Here is a 24,819-nt window from a genome sequence, read left to right as displayed (position 1 = left end):
ATTTTTAGTAAATTAATAAAGTAAAAGCAAACTAAATAGACATAAAAATAAGTAGAGATTTAAATGAAAATAGTAGAATATTTAAAAGATTTTGACATCTTCTCAGAGTCAATTTAGTTTAACGCTAATAAATAAAGGTTAAGAAAAAGGACTATTTTAGGTTCAATTTTAACAATATCAATTATCTTAATAACTCTAATTTATTTTGTGTATTAATCCTACCAATATTTCGCTGGATTGATGGACCCTAAATTCAGATAACAAACTTTTATTTCTGACAAAATTACAATTGATTTAAACAATGAAATGTTTGGTTTTGATTTTTTCTCTGTTTAAAAAGGATAATACTTAAGTTAATTATAGGCCCAATAAAATAAAACATATTTAGTTTTTAAAGCAGTTTTTGAATATACAAATACTAATAGTAGTAGCAACAATTTAAATGTACCTTTAGACATAATTAAATGCTAAAGGTAAGATTTGTAAGGATTGAGCTGCTTTGATTTTAGCAAATTACCAAATCCTTAGCTAATTCTAGAAGATCATCAAAGTATTTTTTCTTTCATATTATTAATGGTTTATAAATGCTAAGATGTTGATTAATTTAAAACTTCAATTCCAGATAACTGTGCTGACGAATAATCAATAAATTAATTTATCAATACTTCTCCCTTTAAATTCTAAATAAGAACATAAATTTCTTAATTTAATATAACTTCAAATCAAATTTAGTAGTAATATAAAAGTTAAATATTTTTAAATACTGCTAATACTTTCATGTATAATGAGTTAAAAATTCAAAACTAAGTTACTTCAGTATAGTAAGGTTTGATAGTTTAGGATTAACAAACATTTTCATCTCCATTATCATAATAACTCACCTCTTACTCATATAATCTCAACCAAGTTATATAAGAAACTGGTATTAAATGTATAAGTTAAATTGTAATTAATTTAGATGAAAGCTAAACTTACTTTCACATACAATATCCAATTTTTACAGAGGTTTTAGCACTTTGCAATAGTACATTAACAATGCTACTGCTTTTAGGGTCTTTTTCTAGGAAACTAGCATAAAAATTTATCAGAAGAGACATTTTTTTTATCTTAATGAAGCACTTCTATTCAGGAACATATTTACAGATCATGTAGCATAATCAAATTGTCAATCTCAAAAATTAAACTTAATTAAGTGAAATTATTCATGATGAATAAGCTGAAGAAATGTTTAATAAAAATTATGAAGAAGACAATTAAAAAAATATATTTATTCCATCTTTATCGCCAAAATCTTGCAAAAAACTATTTTAATAGCATCAAACTAACTATACATAAAATACATGTTAAGACTAAGTGTTAGAGGAGTTACAAACTTAAAACTAAAAAAAAGATGATCTCTTAGAATCATTAAGAATTTATTAAGATAATATAATAAACAAGTAAGACAATTTAGATAAATAATCAGATTATTAGATCAGACTAAATTTAAATAAGCCTGATTAAAATGAAAAGAATTATGCTTAAAGTGTAGTTAGAAATATTTAGCAATAATAATAACAATAATTCTAGTTATTTATGAAAGATTCTACTAACAAACTTGTAAACAGAGTATCTATAACCCCTAAATGCTTAACTAGATAAAATAAAGCGAGTTAATCAAATTAATTTGAAGCTGAAGAAATTGAGACTAAGAATTTTAAAAATAAAAATGAGCAAGTAAATAAAATATTTTCTAATTTGAATGATAAATCAGTTCATCTAAAGGTTGAAAAGATGCTCTTTTAATTTAAGTAAGCCAATTTTTATTTTTATCTGTAATATTTAATGATAAAAAGAAATCTCAATTTTTGAGTTGATTCATTAAAACCTTTATTTTTATTCTTTATTTTATTTATTTTCATTCAAATAATTTTTTAATGATTAAAGTAATTTAATAAATTATGATAGGTTGTGTAAGAAAAAAGAGTTTCTAAAATCTAAAGGATTGAAAGAATAGATTATTAGTGAAATTGAGCAGCGGATAGATGAAGGTTTAGATTATTATGAATTTTATAAAGATATTTTGTTAATAAAGAAAGCTATTATGATTATTTTAAGTAAATAATAGCTTGCTGCATTATAAGTAATTGGAATTGATTTGGAAAAACAAAGCAAAAATTAGGAAAACTCAAAGAGGAATTATTTATCAGGTATTATCTAATTTATTTATAATTTTTTATTTTAAAAATTTACTTATTAAAATAAGAGGAAGCAACTGAAAATCACTTCAAGGAGCAATATGAAATTCTTTAATCAAAAGAATTATAATTATAATATATTAATGATTTCTTAAAAAAATGTGAGTAAAATAGATCAAATCTGGATAATATTGACAAAAGAATATTATCTTCCTTATTAATTAATTAGTGAAATTGATTAATTAAGCTAAAATTATTCAAAATTAAGCATTGTAAAATTAATTACCTAATTTTTATTTTGCGATATTATTTTTTAAATAATAAATTCTTAGCCATTCTATTATTGTAAATTTAAAATTAAATTATATTGATGAATAAATGTTTTTTTTATTTTGATTAGAGTATTGAATATTTAAAATAGTTTAAATTATAGTTAAATTTAATTTATTTATTAAATATTTTAAAGAAAAGTTTTTAAATGTAATAAAATAGATATATTTTTTAAGAAATCAATTATTATAAAATAAACTTAATTTAAAAAACTCATTTTTTACAGAAATTAATTAGAGGGATGTAAAATGTTAATTCAGGTATGTGCTACTTTTCTACTTTTTGATTTAAATTTTTGATTTGTTCTAAATTATTCTTTTTCTGTAACGTCGCTGTTATTAAATTAGATTTTTTTCTTTGGCTTCCTAATTGCAATTCGTACGTATTACTCTAAATTATTTAATTATTCTGTTTTGTGATTATTTAAATGAACTCTTAAACAATCAATATCATTTAAATTTAGAAAAGAAATTTAAATTTTACAGGAAAAAATTATTCAGAATTTAATTGAAAATATACAAGCAAAGTAGAGATATAGGATAAAAGAAAAATAATGAAATTAGTTGAATTTTTCAAAGGTTTAGACTTATTTTCTGAACCTGTTCAATTCAATTCTAGTAGACAGAGATTCAGAAAAAGGACTTTTTTAGGTGCAATTTTAACATTATTAATTATCTTAATAACCATCATTTATTTTGTGTACTAATCCTACCAATATTTCACTGGATAAATGGATCCCAAATTTAGATCATAAACTTATGTATCATAAAATATTGATATCTAAGTTAACAATGAAATGTTTGGGTTTGATTTTTTAAATATTTACACAGGTTAAAACTTAAATTAAAAGTAAGAAAAATATAATAAAACATACTTAGTATTTGTTGGATATTTTGTTCTAACCAATGGCACTAACAATTAAATTGTATAGTTAGATGTAATAAAATGTTAAAGCCCAGAATTAGAAGGATTTAACTGCTTTGATTTTAGTAAAGTACCTAGCGCAGCTTTGGTATTATTAGATCGTAGCACAATTTTTTCTTACATAAATTTGCTTATTTACAGATGCTAAGATGTTGATTAATGGAAATCTTTTGTTCCTGATAATTGTGCAGATTAATAATCTGTAGATAACTTTATTAATCTAGAACCGTTTATGTTAAATGTTAAAACATAAGTTTCTTAATTTAATACAACTTCTCAGTAAATCGAATTTTAATATAGAACTTAGACCTTCATTAATTAAGTTAATACCTTCTCTTATAATGAGGTTAGGGTATAGAGTTAATAAACTAAAGTGTAATAAGGGTTTTTAATTTAATCTGAACAAAAATTTTCTTCACCCTATTCATATTCGTTGAAAAGTTAAGTTTATAATCGCGATTAAATGATAGAAGCAAAAGGCCTTTACTATTTTTGTTAAGTCTTCTTTATTTCAGATGAAAGCGTAACTTACTTTAATATATAATATCCAATATTTACAGAGGTCTTAGCACTTTGTAACAGTACTTTAGCCTTATTGCTACTTTTAGGATCTTATTGTAGAAGACTTGCATAGAATTTTATCAGAAGAGATATATTTTTTATTTTAATGAAGGATTTTTTTTCAGGAACATATTTAAATATCTTAGAACATAATAAAATAGTTGATATCAACATTTAAACTGAAGAAAATCTAATTCTCTAGGATGCATAAGCTAAAGAAAAGTGTATTGGAGATACCGAAGAGAATAATAAAAACTATATTATTCCTTGTTTAACACCAAAATCTAGCTAAAAAGTGTTTTAGTAATTTACATAAAATAATAATGAGATTGCAAATTAAGATTATGTAAAAGAAGCTACTGTATCTTCATTCAAATAAACAGATAAATTATTCGATTCATTAAGAATAAATGATGATAAAATATTGAATAAATAAATTAAATTAGATAACTCAGGTATTGAATTTTAAATGCCATTAAAACTCTAGAAATTTAATGAAAACGATTAAACTCCTAAAATATTTAGAAAGAAATATATAGTTCAGCAACCCTAGTAACAGATGAGAGATTCTAAAACCAGTCTCAAAAGGAATTAATCTATATTCAGCAAAAACGAAAACATAGATAAAGATTAATCAAATTTTACTAATGTTTAAGAAAAAAGTAATAAATATAATAAATATTCGATTAAGCAATTAAATTAGCACTTTTAAATGTTGAATGATAAATCTATGTAGTTAAAACTTGAATAAATAATTTATTAACCAAAGTAAATTAAATTCGTATATCAAACATAAAATATAAACACCAATTACAAAAAAATTTAAATTAAAAATATATTTGAATTTTTTCAAATTTAATCATTATTATTAATTATCTTTCTTGATTATTTTTTTAAAAGATATATAAAATAAATCATTTTTTATATCATAGGTGTATCAAAAGAAAGGAATTTCTAATTTCTAAAGGAGTGAAATAATAAATAATGAGTCATTTTGAAAAGAGTATTGATGATAGCTTAGATTTCTTTACATTTTATAAAGAAATTTTACTACTAAAGAAAGCTGTTATGATTTTATTAAACAAGGAATAACTTGCTGCATTATAGATTGTTGGAATGGATGCAGAAATAATAAATTAAAATAAGGAGAATATAACACTTACTAACTAATCAGGTATTGTTTTATTCTTTTATCAATATAAATAAATTTATCTAATATCAATATTATCAAAAATAAGACGAGATGTATGGAAACCACTTCAGAGAATAGTATGAACTGCTATAATCAAAAGAATTACAATTACAATATATAAATGACTTTTTAAAAAGATGTCAATACAACAATTAAAGTTTAGATAATTTAGATAAAAGAATTTTATCTTCATTACTAATAAATTAATGAAAGTTGTTTATATAAATTTAATTCTTTTCGACTATCAATAGCTTATTTGAATAAATTTGTAACAAAAGAGGAACACAAATAACATTAATTATTTCATTATCTTATTTTTACTTATTTTCAACAATAACAAGTGATTCAATAATATTAATAACTATAATTGTTTGTATTTTTTTTATATTATTGCTTGTCAGTATTTGTACTTGTTATTTAAATTTCCTTTATCATTTTTTAAAAACTTTTAAGTATTTGTGAATTAATTTTTTGCAGAAACTAATTAGAATGGTACAAAAGGTGAATTTGCACATATATTTGCTACTTTATACTTCAAATTTTTGATTTCTTCAAAATTGTTCTTTTTATGTAATGTAGTTTTTTCAGAAAATTTTTTGGATTCCTAATTTTGAAATGGGTAGATATTGCTATAAATTATTTATATATTCTTATTTGTGCTTATGAGTGAACTCTAAACAATCTTTATTTTTTAAATTTAGAAAAGACATTTAATTTTTACTGGTTAAATTATTTAGAATTAAAATTGAAATTGATAATAGACAAATAAAGTAGAGATAAAGAATAAAAGAAAAACTATGAAATTAGTAGAATTTTTTAAAGGTTTAGACTTATTTTCTGAGCCTGTTTAATTCAATTCTAGTAGATAAAGATTCAGAAAAAAGGCATCATTAGGTGCATTTTTAACAATATTGATAATTACTATAACTTTAATTTATTTTGTATATTAATCATATTAATATTTCATTGGATAGATGGACCCTAAATTTAGATCATAAACTTATATATCAGAAAGTATTGATATCAAAGTTAACAATGAAATGTTTGCGTTTGATTTTTTAAATATTTACACAGGTTAATACTTAAATTAAAAGTAAGAACAATATAATAAAACATATATTGTACTTGTTGGAAATTTTTTTCTAACCAATGGTACTAAAAATTAAATTATATAGTTAGATATAATATGTTAAAACCCAGAGTTAAAAGGATTAAATTGCTTTAATTTTAGTAAACTACCTAACGCAGCTTTGGTATTATTAATTCTCGATTTAATTTTTTCTTACATAAATTTGCTTGTTTATAGATGCTAAGATGTTGATCAATGGAAATCTTTTGTTCCTGATAATTGTGCAGATTAATAATCAGTAGATAATTTTATTAATCAAGAACCTTTTATGTTAAATGTAAAAATATAAGTTTCTCAATTTAACACAACTTCACAGTAAAACGAATATTAATACAGAACTTAGACCTTCATTAATTAGGTAAATACCTTCTCTTATAATGAGGTAAGGGTATAGAGTTAATAAACTAAAGTGTAATAAGGCTTATTAATTCAATCTGAACAAAATTTTTCTTCGCCCTATACGCATTCTTTGAAAAGTTAAGTATATATCGTGATTAAATGATAGAAGCAAAAGGTATTTAATATTTTTGTCAAGTCTTCTTTATTTCAGATGAAAGTGTAACTTACTTTAAAATATAATACTCTTTATTTACAGAGGTTTTAGCACTTTGTAACAGCACTCTAGCCTTATTGCTACTTTTAGGATCTTATTGTAGAAGGCTTGCATAAAATCTTATCAGAAGAGATATATTTTTTATTTTAATGAAAGTTTTTTTTCAGAAACATATTTGAATATTTTAGAACATAATAAAATAGTTGATTTCAACATTTAAAATTTAGAAAAACTTTTTATTTAGGATGAAAAAACTAAAGAAAAGTGTATTGGATATATTGAAGAAAATAAAAAAATTCTATTCTTCCTTGTTTAACACCAAAATCTGGCTAAAAAGTATTTTAATAACTTCTATAAAATAATGATGAGAATTAAAATTTAAAAAAAGATACTGTAGCATCAGTCAAATAAACAGATAAATTTTTAGATTCATTAAGAATAAATGATGATAAAATATTGAACAAAAAAATTTAATTAGAAAAATAAGGTATTAACTTTTATATGACATTCAAGTTCTCAAAATTAATTGAAAATGATTAAACTCCTAAAATATTTAGAATGAAATAATTAATTAGTTCAGCAATCTTAGTAACAATTAAAAGATTCCAAAATCAGTCTAAAAAGGAATTAATCTATCTTAAGTAAGCATGAAAACATAGATAAAGATTAATTAAATTTTACTGGCGTTTAAGAAAAAAGTAAAAAATGTATCAAAATTCAATTAAGCAATTAAATTAGCATTTTTAAGCATTGAATAATAAATCCATGCAGTCAAAGCTCGAATAAATATTCTTTTAACCAAAGTAAATTAAACTCCTATATTAAGCATAACTCAATCATACAACATTTTAACTAAAAAAATATTTGAATTTTTTCAAAGTTAATCTTTAATATAAATTATCTTTAATAATTTATTATTTTTTTTAAAAAGAAGTTATAAAAAAATCATTATTAAAATAATATGTTTATTAAAAGAAAGGAATTTCTATCTTCTAAAGGATTTAAATAATAAATAATAAGTCAAGTTGAAAAAAATGTTGATAATAGCTTAGATTTCTTTTCATTTTATAAAGAAATTTTACTACTAAAGAAAACTATTAGGATTTTATTAAACAAGGAATAACTTGCTGCCTTATAGATTGTTGGAATGGAGGCAGAAATAGTAATCTAAAATAAGGAGAATATAACACTTACTAACTAATCAGGTATTGTTTTATTCTTTTATAAATATAAATAAATTTATCTTATATCAATATTATCAAAAATAAGAGGAAATATATGGAAACCACTTCAGAGAATAGAATGAACTGTTATAATCAAAAAAATTACAATTACAATATTTAAATGATTTTTTAAAAAGATGTCAATACAATAATTAAAGTTTAGACAACTTAGATAAAGAATTTTATCTTAATTATTAATATATTAATGAAAGTTATTTATGTTTAATAAAGTAATTATTTTAAAAAAAAATATTTTTTATTAAACTAATCCTCTATGACTATCAATAATTTATTTGAATAAATTACTAAGAAAAGATGAAAACAAAGAATATTAATTATTTGATTATCATAATTTTACTTATTTTCAACAATGACAAGTAGAATCAATAATATTAACAATTAATTATCGTTTTAATATTTTTTTATTTTGTTGTTATTCAGTACTTGTTGTTTAAATTTCCTTAATACTTTAATACAGTCATTTTTTTAAAAAATTTATAAATAGTTGTTAAGATTTATATGTAATTTAATAATATTAGTAAAGTAGAGATAATAATAATAAGTAAAAAAATAATGAAATTAATAGAATTTTTAAAAGATTTAGACATTTTTTCTGAGACTGTTTAATTCAATGCGATTAGATAGAGACTGAGAAATAGGACATTAGAGGGAGCATTATTAACAATATCAATATTTGTTTTAACTTTCGCTTATTTTGTTTATCAATCTTTTAGATATTTTGATGGGTAAATGGATCCTAAATTTAGGTCATAAACATTTGTATCAAATGATATTAGCTTCCAATTAAATAATGAAATGTTTGGTTTTGATTTTTTTTCTGTTTATACAGGTTAATTTCTAAATTAAAGAGAGACAGAGTAAAATAAAACTTACATAGTATATGTAGGAAGATATGTGATTACAAATGGTGCTAATAATTAAATTATTTAATTAGATGTAATCAATTGCAAAAGCCCAGAATTGAAAGGAATGAAATGTTTTGATTTTAGTAAAATATCTAATCCAAGTTTAGTATTAACTAATCATGATTAAACATTTTCTTATTTAAATTTATTTATCTACAAATGCAATGATATTGATCAGTATAAATAATTTGTCCCAGATAACTGTGCTGAGGAATAATTAATAGACAACTTTCTTACTTATGAGCCATACAATTTAGCTATAAAAACATAAATTTCATAATATAACACAACTTCATAGCAAGTAGAATATCAGTATAAAAGCTAGACAATTATAAATTCACCCACTACGGTATTGAATAATGAGTTAAAAATATAAAATTAAGTCACTAAAGTTTGGAAAGGACTTGTAGTTTAATCTGAATCAACTTTTTCTAGTCCTTTCTCATAAACAATGAACAGCTAATCATTTGACCGCAAGTAAATTTAATAAACGATTGGTTATTAGTTTTTGACTTAAGTTACATTTAATGTTGATGAGTAAGTAACTTATTTCACAATATAATATCCCGTTTTTGCAGAAGTTCTAGCCCTTTGCAACAGTGTTTTAGCTCTATTATTGGTAACAGGTACATTTTGCAGAAAAATAGCCCAAAATCTTATTAGGCGAAATATTTTTTTTATTCTAATGAAGGAATTCTTTTCAGGAACGTATTTAAATATCTTATAACATAACAAGATTATAACTCTTCACAACTAAACTGAAGAAATGAAAAATATTAATGAAGAGTAGACTTAAGAAAATTAATTGAAAAGTGATGATGAAAACAAAAAAAATATCATACTTCCATTGTCTATTACGAAGCCTGGTAAAGCAGTCAATCTAAAAAAGTAGGCAAATTATGCAAAAAATGTAAAATAAGATCATAATAAAGAAGACTCTGGATCAATAGCTAAATAAGCAGATGAATTTTTAGAATCTTTAAGAACTAATGAAGACAAAATAATCAAGAAAGAAATAAACTTAGACAAGGATACCATCTTTTAGGCTCCACCAAATTAAACAAAATTATATGAAAATCATATTGATAATGAAAACGAAAAAGAATAAGTCCCAAGTGTATTTAGTAGCAAATCATAACAAAAACAATTCTAACTCTAAGTAAAAGATATCAATTATGAGCTCATAAAAGGTATTTCTAATACTCCTAAATGCAAAAATGTGTTAAATTAAGCTGATTAATTGAATTATAATCAAGTTTAAGAATATGAAAAAAATATAAACAAAAACAATAGTTAGCAAATAAACAAAAGTTTTTAAAGTTTGAATGATAAATCTTTTCAGTAAAAACTTCAAAACCTGCTCTTCAAAACTAAGTAAATAAATTTTACAATTCAATTGAAAAATTTCATTAATTATCTAAATTTTAAACCTAATTTAAGTTTACAAAAACAAAAGCTTTAATTTTCTTATTACCTAGACATAGACTTTAAAAATGTTTTGATAATTAAATAAAAATTTATTCAAATATAAATAAAATTAATAGGTTATTTAAAAGAAAAGAATTTTTAGAATCTAAAGGACTGAAGTAAAAAATAATTAGCGAATTTGACTAGTAAATTGATGATAGTTTAGACTTCTATACTTTTTATAAAGAAATTTTGTTACTAAAGAAAGCAATAATGATTTTGTTAAATAAAGAGTAATATGCAGCTTTACAGGTTATAGGAATTGATATAGAAAAATTAAATCAAAATTTTGAAAAAAACATAATGGTTAATTAGAAAGGTATTAATTATTTTAGCTATTTACTTTTATTTATTTAAGCTTTTATTTATTAAAACTAGAAGAAAATAATGCAAACCACTTCAAAGATTAATATGAAATATAGCAATCAAAAAAGCTGCAATCATATTATATTAATAACTTTTTGAAAAGATGCCAAGAGAATAGATAAAATTTAGATGTTATTGATTAGAGAATATTATCTTCATTATTAATAAATTAGTAAAATTGAAAGAAAGAAATAATCTTATAAAATAAATGAAAAAATTTATCATAAAATTTTTGTATTCAATTATATATAATTAAATAACCATAATAGATTTTTAAATATTTTAAATTCGAATAAATAACTTTAACATTTATAAATTTTAAATTAAAATTAATAACATAAATATTGAATATAGTTTTAAACAATGTAAAAATCCATCAACAATAACCATATTTCTCTCTAAGAGTTGAATTATTTTACAGATGAGAAGTAATTAAATTTATTACTTAATGCTAAAAACTATTAAAAATTCTAATTTTTTCATTTTGTTTTTAACTTTCTTTTTTTATCTTAAATTGACAGCAGTTTTTTAAAATATTTTGCTCATTTTTTCACGAGATTTTCATAATTATTTTTATTTGATGAAGAAATTTAAAAAAACTCTTGATGGTTATTATTAAAATAAAATTTTTTTTTTGTATTATTTGTTTTTTTTTTGGAAACAAATGAATTTGTACGAATTTTAATAAAAAAATTTAAATACCCACCTAAAAGCTTGTAAATAATCTTAAATAAATTATAATATTAAATTTCACTTATTGTAAATTGAAATGACATTTTACGCTAGCTAACACATAAATTTTTTATTTGACTTCCAAATTTTTAAATGACTACATTTTGCTTTAAATTATTTAGCTATTCAGTTTGCGCTTGTTTGAATGAACTCCTAAACAATCTTGATTTTTAAATTTAGAAAAGACATTTAATTTTTACAGGAAAAAATTATTCAGAATTTAATTGATAATAGGCAAACAAAGTAGAGATAAAGAATAAAAGAAAAGCAAACAATGAAATTAGTAGAATTTTTTAAAAGTTTAGACTTATTTTCTGAGCCTGTTTAATTCAATTCTAGTAGACAGAAATTCAGAAAAAGGACTTTTTTAGGTGCAATTTTAACATTATTAATTATCTTAATAACTATCATTTATTTTGTGTATTAATCCTACCAATATTTCACTGGATAAATGGATCCTAAATTTATATCATAAACTTATGTATCATAAAATATTGATATTTAAGTTAACAATGAAATGTTTGGGTTTGATTATTTAAATATTTACAATGGTTAATACTTAAATTAATTATAAGAGCAATAAAATAAAACATATATTGTATTTGTTGGAGCTTTTCTTCTAACTAATGGTACAAAGAATGAAATTATATATTTAGATATAATAAAATGTTAAAATCCAGAATTAAAAGGATTAAATTGTTTTGATTTTAGTAAAATACCTAGCGCAGCTTTGGTATTATTAAATAATGACACAATTTTTTCTTACATAAATTTGCTTCTTTTCAGATGCTAAGATGTTGATTCATGGAAATCTTTTGTTCCTGATAATTGTGCAGATTAACAATCAATAGATAATTTTATTAATCTAGAACCTTTTATGTTAAATGTAAAAATATAAGTTTCTTAATTTAACACAACTTCGCAGTAAATCGAATATTAATATAGAACTTAGACCTTCATTAATTAGGCAAATACCTTCTCATATAATGAGATAAGGGTATAGAGTTAATAAACTAAAGTGAAATAAGGTTTTTTAATTTAATCTGAACAAAAATTTTCTTCACCCTATTCATATTAGTTGAAAAGTTAAGTATATAACCGCGATTAAATGATATAAGCAAAAGGTATTTAATGTTTTTGTCAAATCATCATTATTTCAGATGAAACTGTAACTTACTTTAAAATATAATACCCAATATTTACAGAGGTTTTAGCACTTTGTAACAGTACTTTAGCCTTATTGCTACTTTTAGGATCTTATTGTAGAAGGCTTGCACAGAATATTATCAGAAGAGATATATTTTTTATTTTAATGAAGGATTTTTTTTCAGGAACATATTTAAATATCTTAGAACATAATAAAATAGTTGATACCAGCATTTAAACTGAAGAAAATCTAATTCTCTAGGATGCATAAGTTAAAGAAAAGAGTATTGGAGATACCGAAGAAAATAATAAAAATTCTATTCTTCCTTATTTAACACCAAAATCTAACTAAAAAGTATTTTAATAAAATAATGATGAGATTGCAGATTAAGATTATATAAAAGAAGATACAGTAACATCAGTCAAATAAACAGGTAAATTTTTAGATTAGTTAAGAATAAAATATTGTACAAATAAATTAAATTAGATAGCTCGGGTATTGACTTTTAAATGCCAATGAAACTCTAAAAATTTAATGAAAATGATTAAACTCCTAAAATATTTAGAAAAAAATATTTAGTTCAGCAACCTTAGTAACAAATGAGAGATTCTAAAAACAGCTAAACAAGGAATCAATATGTATTCAGTAAACATGAAAACATAGATAAAGATTAATCAAATTTTAATAATGTTTAAGAAAAAAGTAAAAAATATAATAACTATACTATTAAGCAATTAAATTAGCACTTTTAAACGTTGAATGATAAATCTATGCAGTTAAAACTTGAATAAATAATCTATAAACCAAAGTAAATTAAATTCGTATATCATACATAAAATATAAACATCAATTACACAAAAATTTAAATCAAAAAAATATTTGAATTTTTTCAAAATTTATCATTGTTATTAATTAATTTTTTTGATTACTTTTTTATATTAGATATAAAATAAATCATTTTTTAAATAATAGGTGTATCAAAAGAAAGGAATTTCTATCTTCTAAAGGATTAAAATAAAAAATAATAAGTGATTTTGAAAAGAGTGTTGATGATAGCTTAGATTTCTTCACATTTTATAAAGAAATTTTACTACTAAAGAAAGCTATTATGATTTTATTAAACAAAGAATAATTTGCTGCCTTATAGATTGTTGGAATGGATGTAGAAATAATAAACTAAAACAAGGAAAATAAAGCACTTACTAACTAAACAGGTATTGTTTTATTTGCATTTAAATATAAATAAATTTACCTTATATCAATATAATCAAAAATAAGAGGAAAAATATGGTAATCACTTCAGAGAGTAGTATGAACTGTTATAATCAAAAGAATTATAATTATAATATATAAATGACTTTTTAAAAAGATGTCAATACAACAATTAAAGTTTAGATAACTTAGATAAAAGAATTTTATCTTCATTACTAATAAATTAATGAAAGTTATATATATAAACTGAATTCCTTTCGAATATCAACAGCATATTTGAATAAATTGTGAACAAAAAGATAAAAACAATCTCATTATCTAATTTCTACTTATTTTCAAGAATAATAAGTAGAACCAATAATATTAATAACAATAATTGTATTAGTATTTTTTTAAAACTATTGTTAATCAGTACTTGTTACTTAATTGTTATTTAAATTTCCTTAATACTTTAATAAAGTCATTTTTTTAAAAATTTTTGAAATAGTTGTTAAGATTTATATGTAATTTAATAATAATAGTAAAGTAGAGGTAATAATATTAAGAAGAAGAAAAAATAATGAAATTAATAGAATTTTTAAAAGATTTAGACATTTTTCAGAGACTGTTTAATTCAATGCTATTAGATAGAGACTGAGAAATAGAACATTAGAAGGAGCATTATTAAAAATATCAATATTTATTTTAACCTTCATTTATTTTTTTTATCAATGATTTAGATATTTTGATGGTTAAATGGATCCTAAATTTAGATTGATAAACAGTAGTTTTTAAAAATATTTTGCTCGTTTTGCCATTAGATTTTCATAATTATTTTTATTTGATGATGAATAAAAACTATTGGTGGTTATTATTAAAATAAAATTTTATTTTTTGTATAATTTTTTTTTTTGCTAACTCAATAAATTGATGAAAAATATAAAAATAAAATTATTTTTAGAAACCTCCTTCTCAAAATTTCAAGAAAAGCTTTTTATTTAAAAATTTAATTATTTATTTTTTGAATTTAATAGCATTTAATACTTTTATATTTTTTCTTTAATTTTAAAATTAAAAATACATTTAAATATAGTTCAAATTTGAGTATTTACCAAATCGGAGGTGTTATTTATTTAATATGTAACCTGAGATCTTTGTAAATAATAAATTTTTAATTTAGTAATAAATATTACCTTTGTTTAAAAATTAATAAGCTGTGCAACTTGCCTTTAGTATTAGAGTAATCGAAGAAATAGATTTATCTTTTATTAAGGATGTTAGTAATACTATTCTTTCATGTCATGATAATTTACATTCTCCTTAATTAGCTATATATATTAATTCTAAGATGGTTACAAAAAAATATATAAAGACGGACTCTATTAGTGAAATAAATTAATTTTTAGCTATTCTAAAATTAATAATAACAAAATTAAATGGCATCAATATCTTTTATTTTTTAACTAAAAAATAAAATTAATTTAAAAAACCTTTCCAATATTAACTATTTTGTTTTATCAAAATAATTTATATTTTGATCAACAAGATATATATTAGACTATTTTAGGATATTATTATACAATAAAAGTTATAATTTTAGAGAAATGTTTTTATTTATTTTAGATATATTTTTTAAAATAAAGAATCTATAATTGTAATAGACAAAACAAAGAAATTTATTTTCATTTTCAATAATTAATTTAATTTGATTTTTAAAACTATTGGTAAATAAATGTGAGAATGACTATCAGCATATCCAAAAATGTATTTATAATTCCATATTTTATAATTTAATTTTACTTTCAAATCTTATTTTATTTTGACAAAAGCCTTATTAATTATTTAAATCCATATTTAAAAATATTATTTCTAGTAAATAATTTATTATTTTGTTGATTTGAGATAAGTGAGTTGAGATTAATTAGAATATTGTTTATATTACATTACGTGTAAAAAACTAGTCAATTTAATTAATAAATTGATTATATAATATATAGTTAATAACATAATAAAATAAGATAATAGTAAGAAAAATATGGATATTATCAATATAGAGTCATGCTAAAAGCATAAGAAAAAGCCATACACTTATATTCAAGTTAATAGGATTTAAAAAAATAAATCTATTTACTATTGTGATGATTGCGCTTTTTAAGATAAAGATTTTAAGCTGCAAAATTTTGTAAAAATAGATTAAATTTTGGACTATTAAAAATACCATGTTATTAATAGTTGGCCTCCTATGGAAGATGACAAGGTTTAAAGGAAATTATCTAAAATTATAAGCGAGAGCGAAGATAAAAATGAGAAAATTTGTAAATAAATAGAATAATACTTTGATTCTTTCATATAAAGCATAAATTAAAATATTATTCAATGTAAAAAAAACTTACTAACTTCTATTCAAAATAGTTAAATAAGCTAATTTAAAATTATCGAGACTTATAAAGAAATAAGCTAAGTTGATAAGCTAAAAGAAATAATAAATTAAGATGTTTCAATTGAAAAAAAGTAAGAAAATTTAATCTAAATAATAGAATAATTTCAAAACTAAAAAGAATTTAATTAATAAATAATCTGTGACTTAGTCTAATAATACAAAAATTTAGATTAAAATGTCAAATTTAACAATATTGATTATGCTTTTAACTAAATAAATTGGATTATAAATTAAATCCCTGATTTTTTTAATTCATCCTTAAGTGAATTTAAGCTTAAATTTTTAGAATAAGCATCTCTTGATGACTATTAATCTGATAATGAAAAGTAATTTGCATAAGATTTAAAATTAATAAATTAAAAATATCAGCAAGTTGAAAATGCATAAATAAATTTAGAGAAACAATAATAAAATGCAGTTTCTAAAGCAAAATAAATTGTAGAGTAAAGTAACCATATAATAAAAAACTCTATAAAATAATTATAAGATATGCTTGTTAATAATAATTCAATTGAAATGCCAGAAGATTTGATAAACAAGTAAGATTTCTAATTCATTAAAAAGAGTGAAATTTTATCTAAATTCGAGTTGACTTTATCTTAGTATGACCCATAAGAATATTAACCAATTTTATCTAAAAATTAAAATTCTGGTTAAATTACAATAAATAATAATTCGGATGATAGCTAAATAGATTACTATTCAACCAAAATACTAAACCCAAATGCCTTATACTTAATTAAAATAAAATTAAAATCAAACCTAAATAAATATGGACTTTTTGAAGTTGGATTAATAAGAGATTCTGAAAAAGATAAAAAATATTGTTATGAAGAGAAAATGTGCTTTTCTTATGTCTACAAATAAATAGAAAACTAATTCTAACTTGCTTAGGATATGGATTCAATTTAAAAAAATTAGCATGGAGATTTTATTATAAAATAGCAAGAACTGTCTTTACTAATTAAAATACAAATAAACGAAGGTACTTTGTAAATAGAGACTTTACCTAACAAAAGCAACCTTTTGAAAATAGCTGGAAGTAATTAATAAATTATTAAAACAAACAAAGATTTTAGACTATTTTTTGGACTTTGTGGGCAAATAGAGCTTAACATTTAATCGATATAAAAATTCAAATAATTTTGATTAAATATGCCTATATTAATTACTAGAAAAAAATATATATTCGAAATTAAAAAGGCTTTCTATTTCTTGTATTTAACATTCTATTTTCTATGAAATTTCTAATTTTAATACTTTTATTTTGAATTCATTGTGTGTGTTTCTTTATTGTTTTATTATTTTAATATTTAAAAGTAAGCAATAAAACCAAATATTATTTACCTATATTTATTTATTCTTATTTTATCATATTCATTAAATATTTATCAAATAAAATAATTTTTATAGATGAAATTTTTATTATTTATTTATTAAATTATAAATATTTAATTATTAAAATTTATTATATATAAAAATTGAATAAAGAAATTGATAATCTTTAGTTATTAAGTGTCTGTCTAGCCTTTTTAAATAGAATAATCTAATTTTCCTTTTGTTAATTAAAATTTATATTACCATGTGCTTATTAGACTTTTAATTTTTGATTTCGAAAATCTATGAGAATATTTTAGATTTTATGCACTACCAAATAACCTTTTCTTTTCTAAGATTAATTAATTTTCTTTTATTTTAGTCTAGATAAAAAGATGGTATCAAAACCATTATGATGAATTTCTTAAGCTAGAGTTTATTCATTTAAAAAAAATTGTATTCTTAATTCTCTTAAAAAATTACTATTTGAAACTAGCTTTTACATTTTTATTCAAACAAATAATTAAAACTACATTTCATCCATCAATAAATTTCGATATTTTGATTTTACTTTTTGAATTCATTAATAAACACAATTGTACTATAATATTTTTATAGTGTTAGAAGAATTGCTTTTAATTATATTTAATTATTTTGATTAATTTGTTCTAATAATTCAAAAAAAAAGAGAAAAACAAAAACTAAAAGAATAATAAATTAGAGATTTTTAAAGAAAAAAATGAGGGTATCTCTTTTTTTAATGCTTATTCTTACTCTTATAATTAGATAAGCAATAACAAAAGAGTGGTGTAGCATAAAAAATTGCTTATTATGTAGTTAAGACGAGAGTAGATGCATTGAATGTGAAAACCAATTTCATTTGAGCAATAACGGATTGAACTGTAAAAGATGTTCTATAAATTGCTAAAGTTGTACAGAATCAAAATGCATTTAATGTAAAAAGGAATTTACACAGGATGAAAACGATCTTACATAATGCATAAAACATAGTTTTAATTCAGAATACAAGAATAAAAGCATGAGCCGTAAGCTTGATGAAGAATAAATTGTAATAGATTCTGGTTGCCATTATACATGTTAGAAGTGCTTGCAGAAGGGTCAAGAAAGTTTTTGTACATCTTGTCCTAAGAGTAGATATTTAGACTAATTTTAAGGACACGACTATGGTAGATGTTTGTGCATATCATAAGGCTAAATAGATACAGGTACATCTGAATGCTAAGATTCAGGTAATTTTGTTAAATTAGAAACCATCTTTAAATTATATTATTTATTACTAGTAATCATAACAATAAATTATAACCTGAAATTAAAATATCAGTCTTAAACCCCAAAATCATTTATTCATTCAGAAATCAAACATTTATGATTATTTATCAAAGCTAACAATAAACACTTATTTAATTTTTTTACCACAAAAATTTCAAAATTTATTTGAAACTTTAATTACATAAATTAAAAGGTTTTGGGATCGATTCTTTTAACATTTTATCTTATGTAATCTAAGGCTTATTCATCCCTACTGTAATATTAACATCAATAGCGGGAGCAAATGGAACCTTTCTTTTTCTTTTAGTAGAAACTGCATAATCCTACAATATGCTTCTTTATTTAAATTCTCATAATTTGGGAAATATGGATTAATTTCTAGAATCATTTAAGTTCTCGCATTTGGATAAGTACTTTCCTCCAATAATTAATTCAGTTTACAAATATTTCTATAAGCAATAACCTATAAATGGAAATCCAAAAATTTTATTTGATAGCTACAACTCAGATAACACTTTAACAAATAATTGGATGTATTTATCTCTTATGACACTTTTTGCAATAATTACTTGCATTCTTAACAAAATTAAGCCAGATTACAGTTCTAATCAGCAAGTCATTGTGAAATGGACATCATATATGACGTTTAGTCTTCCCTTAATATATTTCTATACAACCTTTTAATCTATTATGATGTAAACTATTTATACATTTTCTTGCTTCAACGACACCAACAAACTCTCTTAAGCGGGATTAGCGTTTAGCTTCTTGTAATTCTTTTATATGATAGGAGTTGCTATTTTTTTATGCTTTATTATTGTTAAATAAATTAAAAATAAGTGGTTTTATTTATTTAATCATGTACTTTAGAATGAAAAAACATCATAGAGACTGTTTATAGTTTGGTAGTTTTTGAAAAAAATCCTAGTTGCTTCAATCGTTGTCGGTATATATTACTCATCTACAACATAAGCAACTCTTCTATTTTTAATTTAAATCATTAATGAGCTTTATATTTAACTTTTTAAACCTTTACAGAATTAAGATAAGCTAATAAGAAGAAAATTTATAATTGCTCATTAGATAATCTTAGTTTTAGTTCATTTCTTATTTGTTTTTAAGCAATCTACTGTATTTAGTTTTGGATTTGATATGTTTATAGCTGTACTTATAATAATTGATTTGCTTTTAGTCAGTATTAAAGGAATTAGCATTTCTATAAGGGATTTACGTAAAATAATAGTTCAATCATTCTATGAATTACAAAACGAAGAAGTTGTTATTAAACCTGAATAAGTTACAATTTAGCCATCTCTAGAAATAACAAATTTAAGTATTAACATGTCATAATAGTAAAAAGAAAAATCTATTTCAGTTTTTTCTGAAAAGCAAGTAAATAATTTAGAAACTAACTAGCTTAATCAATCATGAGCAAAGTTAATTAGCCATGTAGATACTTTAAACTAAATTATATCAATAAATAAACTAATATACTTTTATGTTACAAATTAATTTTAAAGTTGAAGGTTTTATTTTAAGTGACTTAGACATAAAATTTCTAATTAATTAAATAAGCTCTTATTTATTTTTTTCATCATTATTTATATTAAATAAGATCAATTGATTTTATCCATAGATCTGAATACAATTGATAAATTTATTCTGAATAGAATACGAATCTTTATTTAAAAATTAATTGATTTTCCCATTTAAATTAAATAAATGTTAAAATAATTACTTACTATTTGCATTTAATCAATATGAAAAATTAAAATCCTCAACAAACATAAAATTTAAAATCATAGCAAATAGAATTCTGGTAGTTTTTGGTAAAAGATCTAATATATATAAATCTTTTCCTGCATTATATTATCTATGAAAATTTTTTGTTCTATATCTTAATTAATTATTTTCTAAAATTAATCAAAAAACAGAAAATTTTTTTTAAATTTTGAGTTAATTTTTTAAAAAATTAATGTTAGCATTTTGACAAGCTTATTATTTATTAAATATTTAGAGTATTTAAAATTGATAAAATTTAAAATTATCAAATATTATTTTTCCTTTTTATAAATTAGTATTTCAATTTTCTTAAAAATTTTAATAAATTATTGAAAAAACATTATTAAAAAAATTTAAAATAGTAATAATTTAATAAAAGTATAAAAGACATTTTATAAAAAAAACAGTTTAGATTTAAAGTATTGTGAAAATTTTTTATGAAAATATTAATCTAATTGTTTGTTTTTACTAGCTAGTATTGTCATAAATATTTTGTTAAAGATTAATTTCTTTATTAAATGTCTTAATTAAATTTATATTTTTGTAAGAATTTTCTTGAAGCATGCGCATTAGTTTTAAGTGTACTTGATTTTATAACATTTTTACAAAGGATGATTAATTCTAATAAAAAATTAAATTAAGTCTTCAAATTAATTGAGTTATTTCTTTAAATAACTGAGAAGTGTTCACATATTTGATTAAAAATAATTAAATAAAATACAATTTCTTTAAATAACTAAAGAATAATGAAAAAAAATATTTTAAAAACTATCTTAGCACTTGCTTCTATTTTAGGTTCTCTTTTTGCATAAAGTAATTATTTTATGCCTCATGAGGACACTCCTCATCAAAGAACATGGATGGGTTTTCCTAATGATTATTCTATATGGGATGTTAATCTCACTAAAGTATAATAAGAAATTGCTTAGATTGCTAAAACTATCTCTAAATATGAGCCTCTTAATCTAATCGTTGACTCAGATGCTACTAAGCAGCTTGCACAAAGTTTACTTTCAAATATAAATATTGTAAGTTAATTCCCTATTACTTTAGTAATTCAACCAATAAACGATTTATGGTTAAGAGACACTGGTGCTACTTTTGTTTTTGACCTGAAAAACCAAAAGCTTGGAGGAGTTGATTTTAATTTTAATGGATGGGGTAATAAATAAAAGCATAATTATGATTAAAATATTGCTAATTTCATTACTACTTATGACAAAATTTAAAGAATAACTACATCCTTGGTTATGGAAGGAGGTGGCTTAGAGGTAGATGGAGAAGGTACAGCAATTCTTGCAGAGAGCTGTATTCTTAATATCAACAGAAATCCTGGATGGTCTAAGTCTTAAGTAGAATAGGAGTTGTCTTATCTTCTAGGAATCAAAAAATTTATTTGGGTACCTGGAGTAAAAGGTACTGAAATTACAGATGGACACATTGACTTTTATGCAAGATTTATAGGAAAAGCTCAGCCTGGTAAAGTCTTGGTTCATATGGATAGCAGCGATCCATCAACTTAGTAAAATTTTAACATAATTCAAAGCTCAACTGATGCTAAGGGTAGAAAATTAATACCTATTCCTATCTAAACTCCTGATCCATCTAAAATGAGAAGTACAATTGTTAAAGGAGATAGCAGTGCTGTAGGATACTGTAACTTCTACTTACTTAATAATGCTGTCATTTTAGCTAACTTTGGCGACTAAGCTGCAGACTAAAATGCAAAATAAATATTGCAAAATGCATTCCCAGGTAGAACTATTGAGATGGTTGCAATTGACAATATTGTAAATGGAGGAGGAAGTGTTCACTGTTCAACTCAACAAGACATTTTGTATTAGTAGGTACAAATCACTTATTCATCACTCATCTATCTGAATATTATAATTTATATTTTCATTTTTATTTGAATGTTTGTTTATGTGTCTTTTATAAACATTATAAAGATTATTTTAAGTATTTGTTCAATTCAAAAATATAAATTTGATTATAAACTATTTTATTACATTTTTTCTTTGTTCTAATTAGAGCTAAAAAATTATTTTATGACTCTTACCCATATTAAGGCCATTTAAAAAGATTATCATGTTGATATAATAAGAAGAGAAAGTAAAGTAAACAAAAATAGAAAGATTTAAATCTTTAAAATATGAATTTTTTTAATAATTTTCAATTTTCTTTGATTTTAAAAAAATTTGGTTTTAATAATAACTTTAATAAAATCCATTTTTTTCTATATTTAAATTTTAAATATAAAAAGATTATTATAAAAGTGATATTTCTTTACAATATATCTTAAAATTTATTAAGTCTTTCTTTAAGTTTAAAAATCAAAAGGCAACTTAGCTCATTTTTTAATTGATAAATTGCAAATATTTAATGAATTATACTTTGACCACAAATTAATTATTCATTATAAATAAAATTTCAAATTTCATTATTTTTTTACAAAAGAAAAAATATAACCAAATTGTGTGAAATAAATTTTGTATCACTTACTGATAAATTACGAATTTGCCTTTTAACTTTAGTTTATCTTCCTCTCAGACAAAATTACAATTTAATTATATATGAAATTTCTAGAATTGAAATTCATACTTATTAGTTTGTTTAATTTAATAACTTTTTAGAGAGGATGATGAATTCTTATTAATAATTTAAATTAAGTCTTTAAAAATAAAAATCCATATATTGAAAATGAGCTAATAATGCTCTAAAAGTATTAATTATTAATAAATAATTAGAAATTAAAAAAAAAAATGAATAGAACATAAAATCTATTATTTATTTAAATACTTTTGATGATAAGCTCTACTTATGCTTAAAATAAATTTTTGATGCCTCATGAGGGAGTTTTACATAAAAGAACATGGATGGGTTTTCCTAATGATCCCTAAATTTGGAGGAGAAGTCTTAAAGGAGTATAGTAGGATATTGTTTATTTAGCAAAAACTATTTCAAAATATGAACCTGTAAACCTAATTGTAGACTCAGAAAATACAAGAAAGTTTGTAGAAAGCTTATTGTCTAATGTTAACATTGTGAGCTAATTTGATTTGACTCTAGTAGTTTAACCAATTAATGATCTTTGGCTAAGAGATACCGGAGCTACATTTGTTTTGGATACTTTGAATAAAAAAGTTAAAGCTGTTGATTTTAATTTCAATGGATGGGGTAACAAGTAAAAACACAATAAAGATGAAAAAATAGCTAAATTCATTACACAATATAATTAAATTGAATTAATCTCTACAGATTTGGTACTTGAAGGAGGAGGTTTAGAAGTTGACGGAGAAGGTACTGCTATCCTTGCATAAAGTTGCATTTTAAACAAAAATAGAAATCCAGGCTGGACCAAAAGTTAAGTAGAGGAAGAATTAGCTTATCTCTTAGGGATTACGAAGTTTATATGGGTGCCAGGAGTTAGGAATGCTGAAATTACGGATGGCCATATTGATTTTTATGCAAGATTTGTAGGTGAAAGCAAACCAGGATATGTCTTAGTTCATATGGACTCAGAGGATCCTTCTACTTTGCAAAATTATCAAATTATCAATAGTTCTACTGATGCAAAAGGAAGAAAACTAAAGGCTATTCCTTTATAGATTCCAAACCCTGATAAAATAAGAAATACTTTGATTAAAGGAGATGATAGTGCAATAGGGTATTGTAACTTCTATTTAGCAAATAATGCTGTTATTTTAGCTAATTTTGGTGATACTGAAGCAGATGAAAGTGCAAGATAAGTATTATAAAATATGTTTCCTGAAAGAGTTATTGAAATGATATCAATTGATAATATAGTAAATGGAGGAGGAAGCGTCCATTGTTCAACTCAGTAAGATATTTTATATTGATTAAATAAGCAATTATTACATGTTTTTATCTGCAAAAAAAAAATATATATTAAGTAAAATTATAATTAAATAGATTCCAAATTATCATAATAAACATCTATCAAAATTCACTGTAAATTTAAATATCTTGATTTGCTAATCAATTACAAATTTTTCTTTTAATACCTTAATTTTATTTTACAAATGTTTCAATACTTTTCATAAAAATTATA

General features: G+C 21.6%; 8 protein-coding genes across 8 annotated transcripts; all 8 read left to right on the top strand. All coding sequences in view use genetic code 6, as the record gives it.

Moving 5' to 3' along the window:
- Positions 1-63: 63 nt before the first annotated feature.
- On the top strand, positions 64-2,409 carry TTHERM_000225936 (transmembrane protein, putative; the record flags this gene model as incomplete). Its single annotated transcript, XM_012797272.1, has 3 exons — positions 64-1,790; positions 1,948-2,189; positions 2,246-2,409. 3 exons carry the CDS (start codon positions 64-66, stop codon positions 2,407-2,409), a joined length of 2,133 nt encoding a protein of 710 aa, XP_012652726.1.
- Positions 2,410-3,003: 594 nt separating this feature from the next.
- TTHERM_00225930 (endoplasmic reticulum-intermediate compartment protein) lies at positions 3,004-5,602 on the top strand. The gene is made up of 2 exons (XM_001014224.2): positions 3,004-5,166; positions 5,231-5,602. Exon 1 carries the CDS (start codon positions 3,061-3,063, stop codon positions 4,963-4,965), a length of 1,905 nt encoding a protein of 634 aa, XP_001014224.2. The 5' UTR covers positions 3,004-3,060; the 3' UTR covers positions 4,966-5,166; positions 5,231-5,602.
- A 3,001-nt stretch (positions 5,603-8,603) lies between these two features.
- TTHERM_000225929 (transmembrane protein, putative) lies at positions 8,604-11,100 on the top strand. Its single transcript, XM_012797271.1, has 3 exons — positions 8,604-10,389; positions 10,560-10,801; positions 10,861-11,100. The coding sequence occupies exons 1-3, from the start codon at positions 8,609-8,611 to the stop codon at positions 11,028-11,030; spliced, it is 2,193 nt and encodes a 730-aa protein (XP_012652725.1). The 5' UTR covers positions 8,604-8,608; the 3' UTR covers positions 11,031-11,100.
- A 669-nt stretch (positions 11,101-11,769) lies between these two features.
- Positions 11,770-14,484, top strand: TTHERM_00225910 (endoplasmic reticulum-intermediate compartment protein). The gene is made up of 4 exons (XM_001014222.2): positions 11,770-13,160; positions 13,214-13,535; positions 13,700-13,941; positions 14,006-14,484. The coding sequence occupies exons 1-4, from the start codon at positions 11,855-11,857 to the stop codon at positions 14,167-14,169; spliced, it is 2,034 nt and encodes a 677-aa protein (XP_001014222.2). The 5' UTR covers positions 11,770-11,854; the 3' UTR covers positions 14,170-14,484.
- A 1,400-nt stretch (positions 14,485-15,884) lies between these two features.
- TTHERM_00225900 (hypothetical protein) lies at positions 15,885-17,507 on the top strand (the record flags this gene model as incomplete). Its single annotated transcript, XM_001014221.2, has 1 exon — positions 15,885-17,507. Exon 1 carries the CDS (start codon positions 15,954-15,956, stop codon positions 17,505-17,507), a length of 1,554 nt encoding a protein of 517 aa, XP_001014221.2. The 5' UTR covers positions 15,885-15,953.
- Positions 17,508-18,414: 907 nt separating this feature from the next.
- Positions 18,415-20,396, top strand: TTHERM_000225899 (transmembrane protein, putative; the record flags this gene model as incomplete). The annotated part of the gene is made up of 2 exons (XM_012797270.1): positions 18,415-18,925; positions 19,159-20,396. The coding sequence occupies 2 exons, from the start codon at positions 18,415-18,417 to the stop codon at positions 20,394-20,396; spliced, it is 1,749 nt and encodes a 582-aa protein (XP_012652724.1).
- A 1,211-nt stretch (positions 20,397-21,607) lies between these two features.
- On the top strand, positions 21,608-22,842 carry TTHERM_000225898 (porphyromonas-type peptidyl-arginine deiminase; the record flags this gene model as incomplete). Its single annotated transcript, XM_012797269.1, has 2 exons — positions 21,608-22,590; positions 22,779-22,842. The coding sequence occupies 2 exons, from the start codon at positions 21,608-21,610 to the stop codon at positions 22,840-22,842; spliced, it is 1,047 nt and encodes a 348-aa protein (XP_012652723.1).
- Positions 22,843-23,507: 665 nt separating this feature from the next.
- On the top strand, positions 23,508-24,709 carry TTHERM_00225890 (porphyromonas-type peptidyl-arginine deiminase). Its single transcript, XM_001014220.2, has one exon. It carries the CDS (start codon positions 23,510-23,512, stop codon positions 24,605-24,607), a length of 1,098 nt encoding a protein of 365 aa, XP_001014220.2. The 5' UTR covers positions 23,508-23,509; the 3' UTR covers positions 24,608-24,709.
- The last annotated feature ends 110 nt before the right edge of the window (positions 24,710-24,819 follow it).

The sequence above is a fragment of the Tetrahymena thermophila genome, assembly GCF_000189635.1.
Source record: "Tetrahymena thermophila SB210 genomic scaffold scf_8254665, whole genome shotgun sequence".
Lineage (NCBI taxonomy): Eukaryota > Ciliophora > Oligohymenophorea > Hymenostomatida > Tetrahymenidae > Tetrahymena > Tetrahymena thermophila.
The sequence above is the reverse complement of the archived record's forward strand: the minus strand, read 5'-3'. Positions and strand labels throughout refer to the sequence as shown.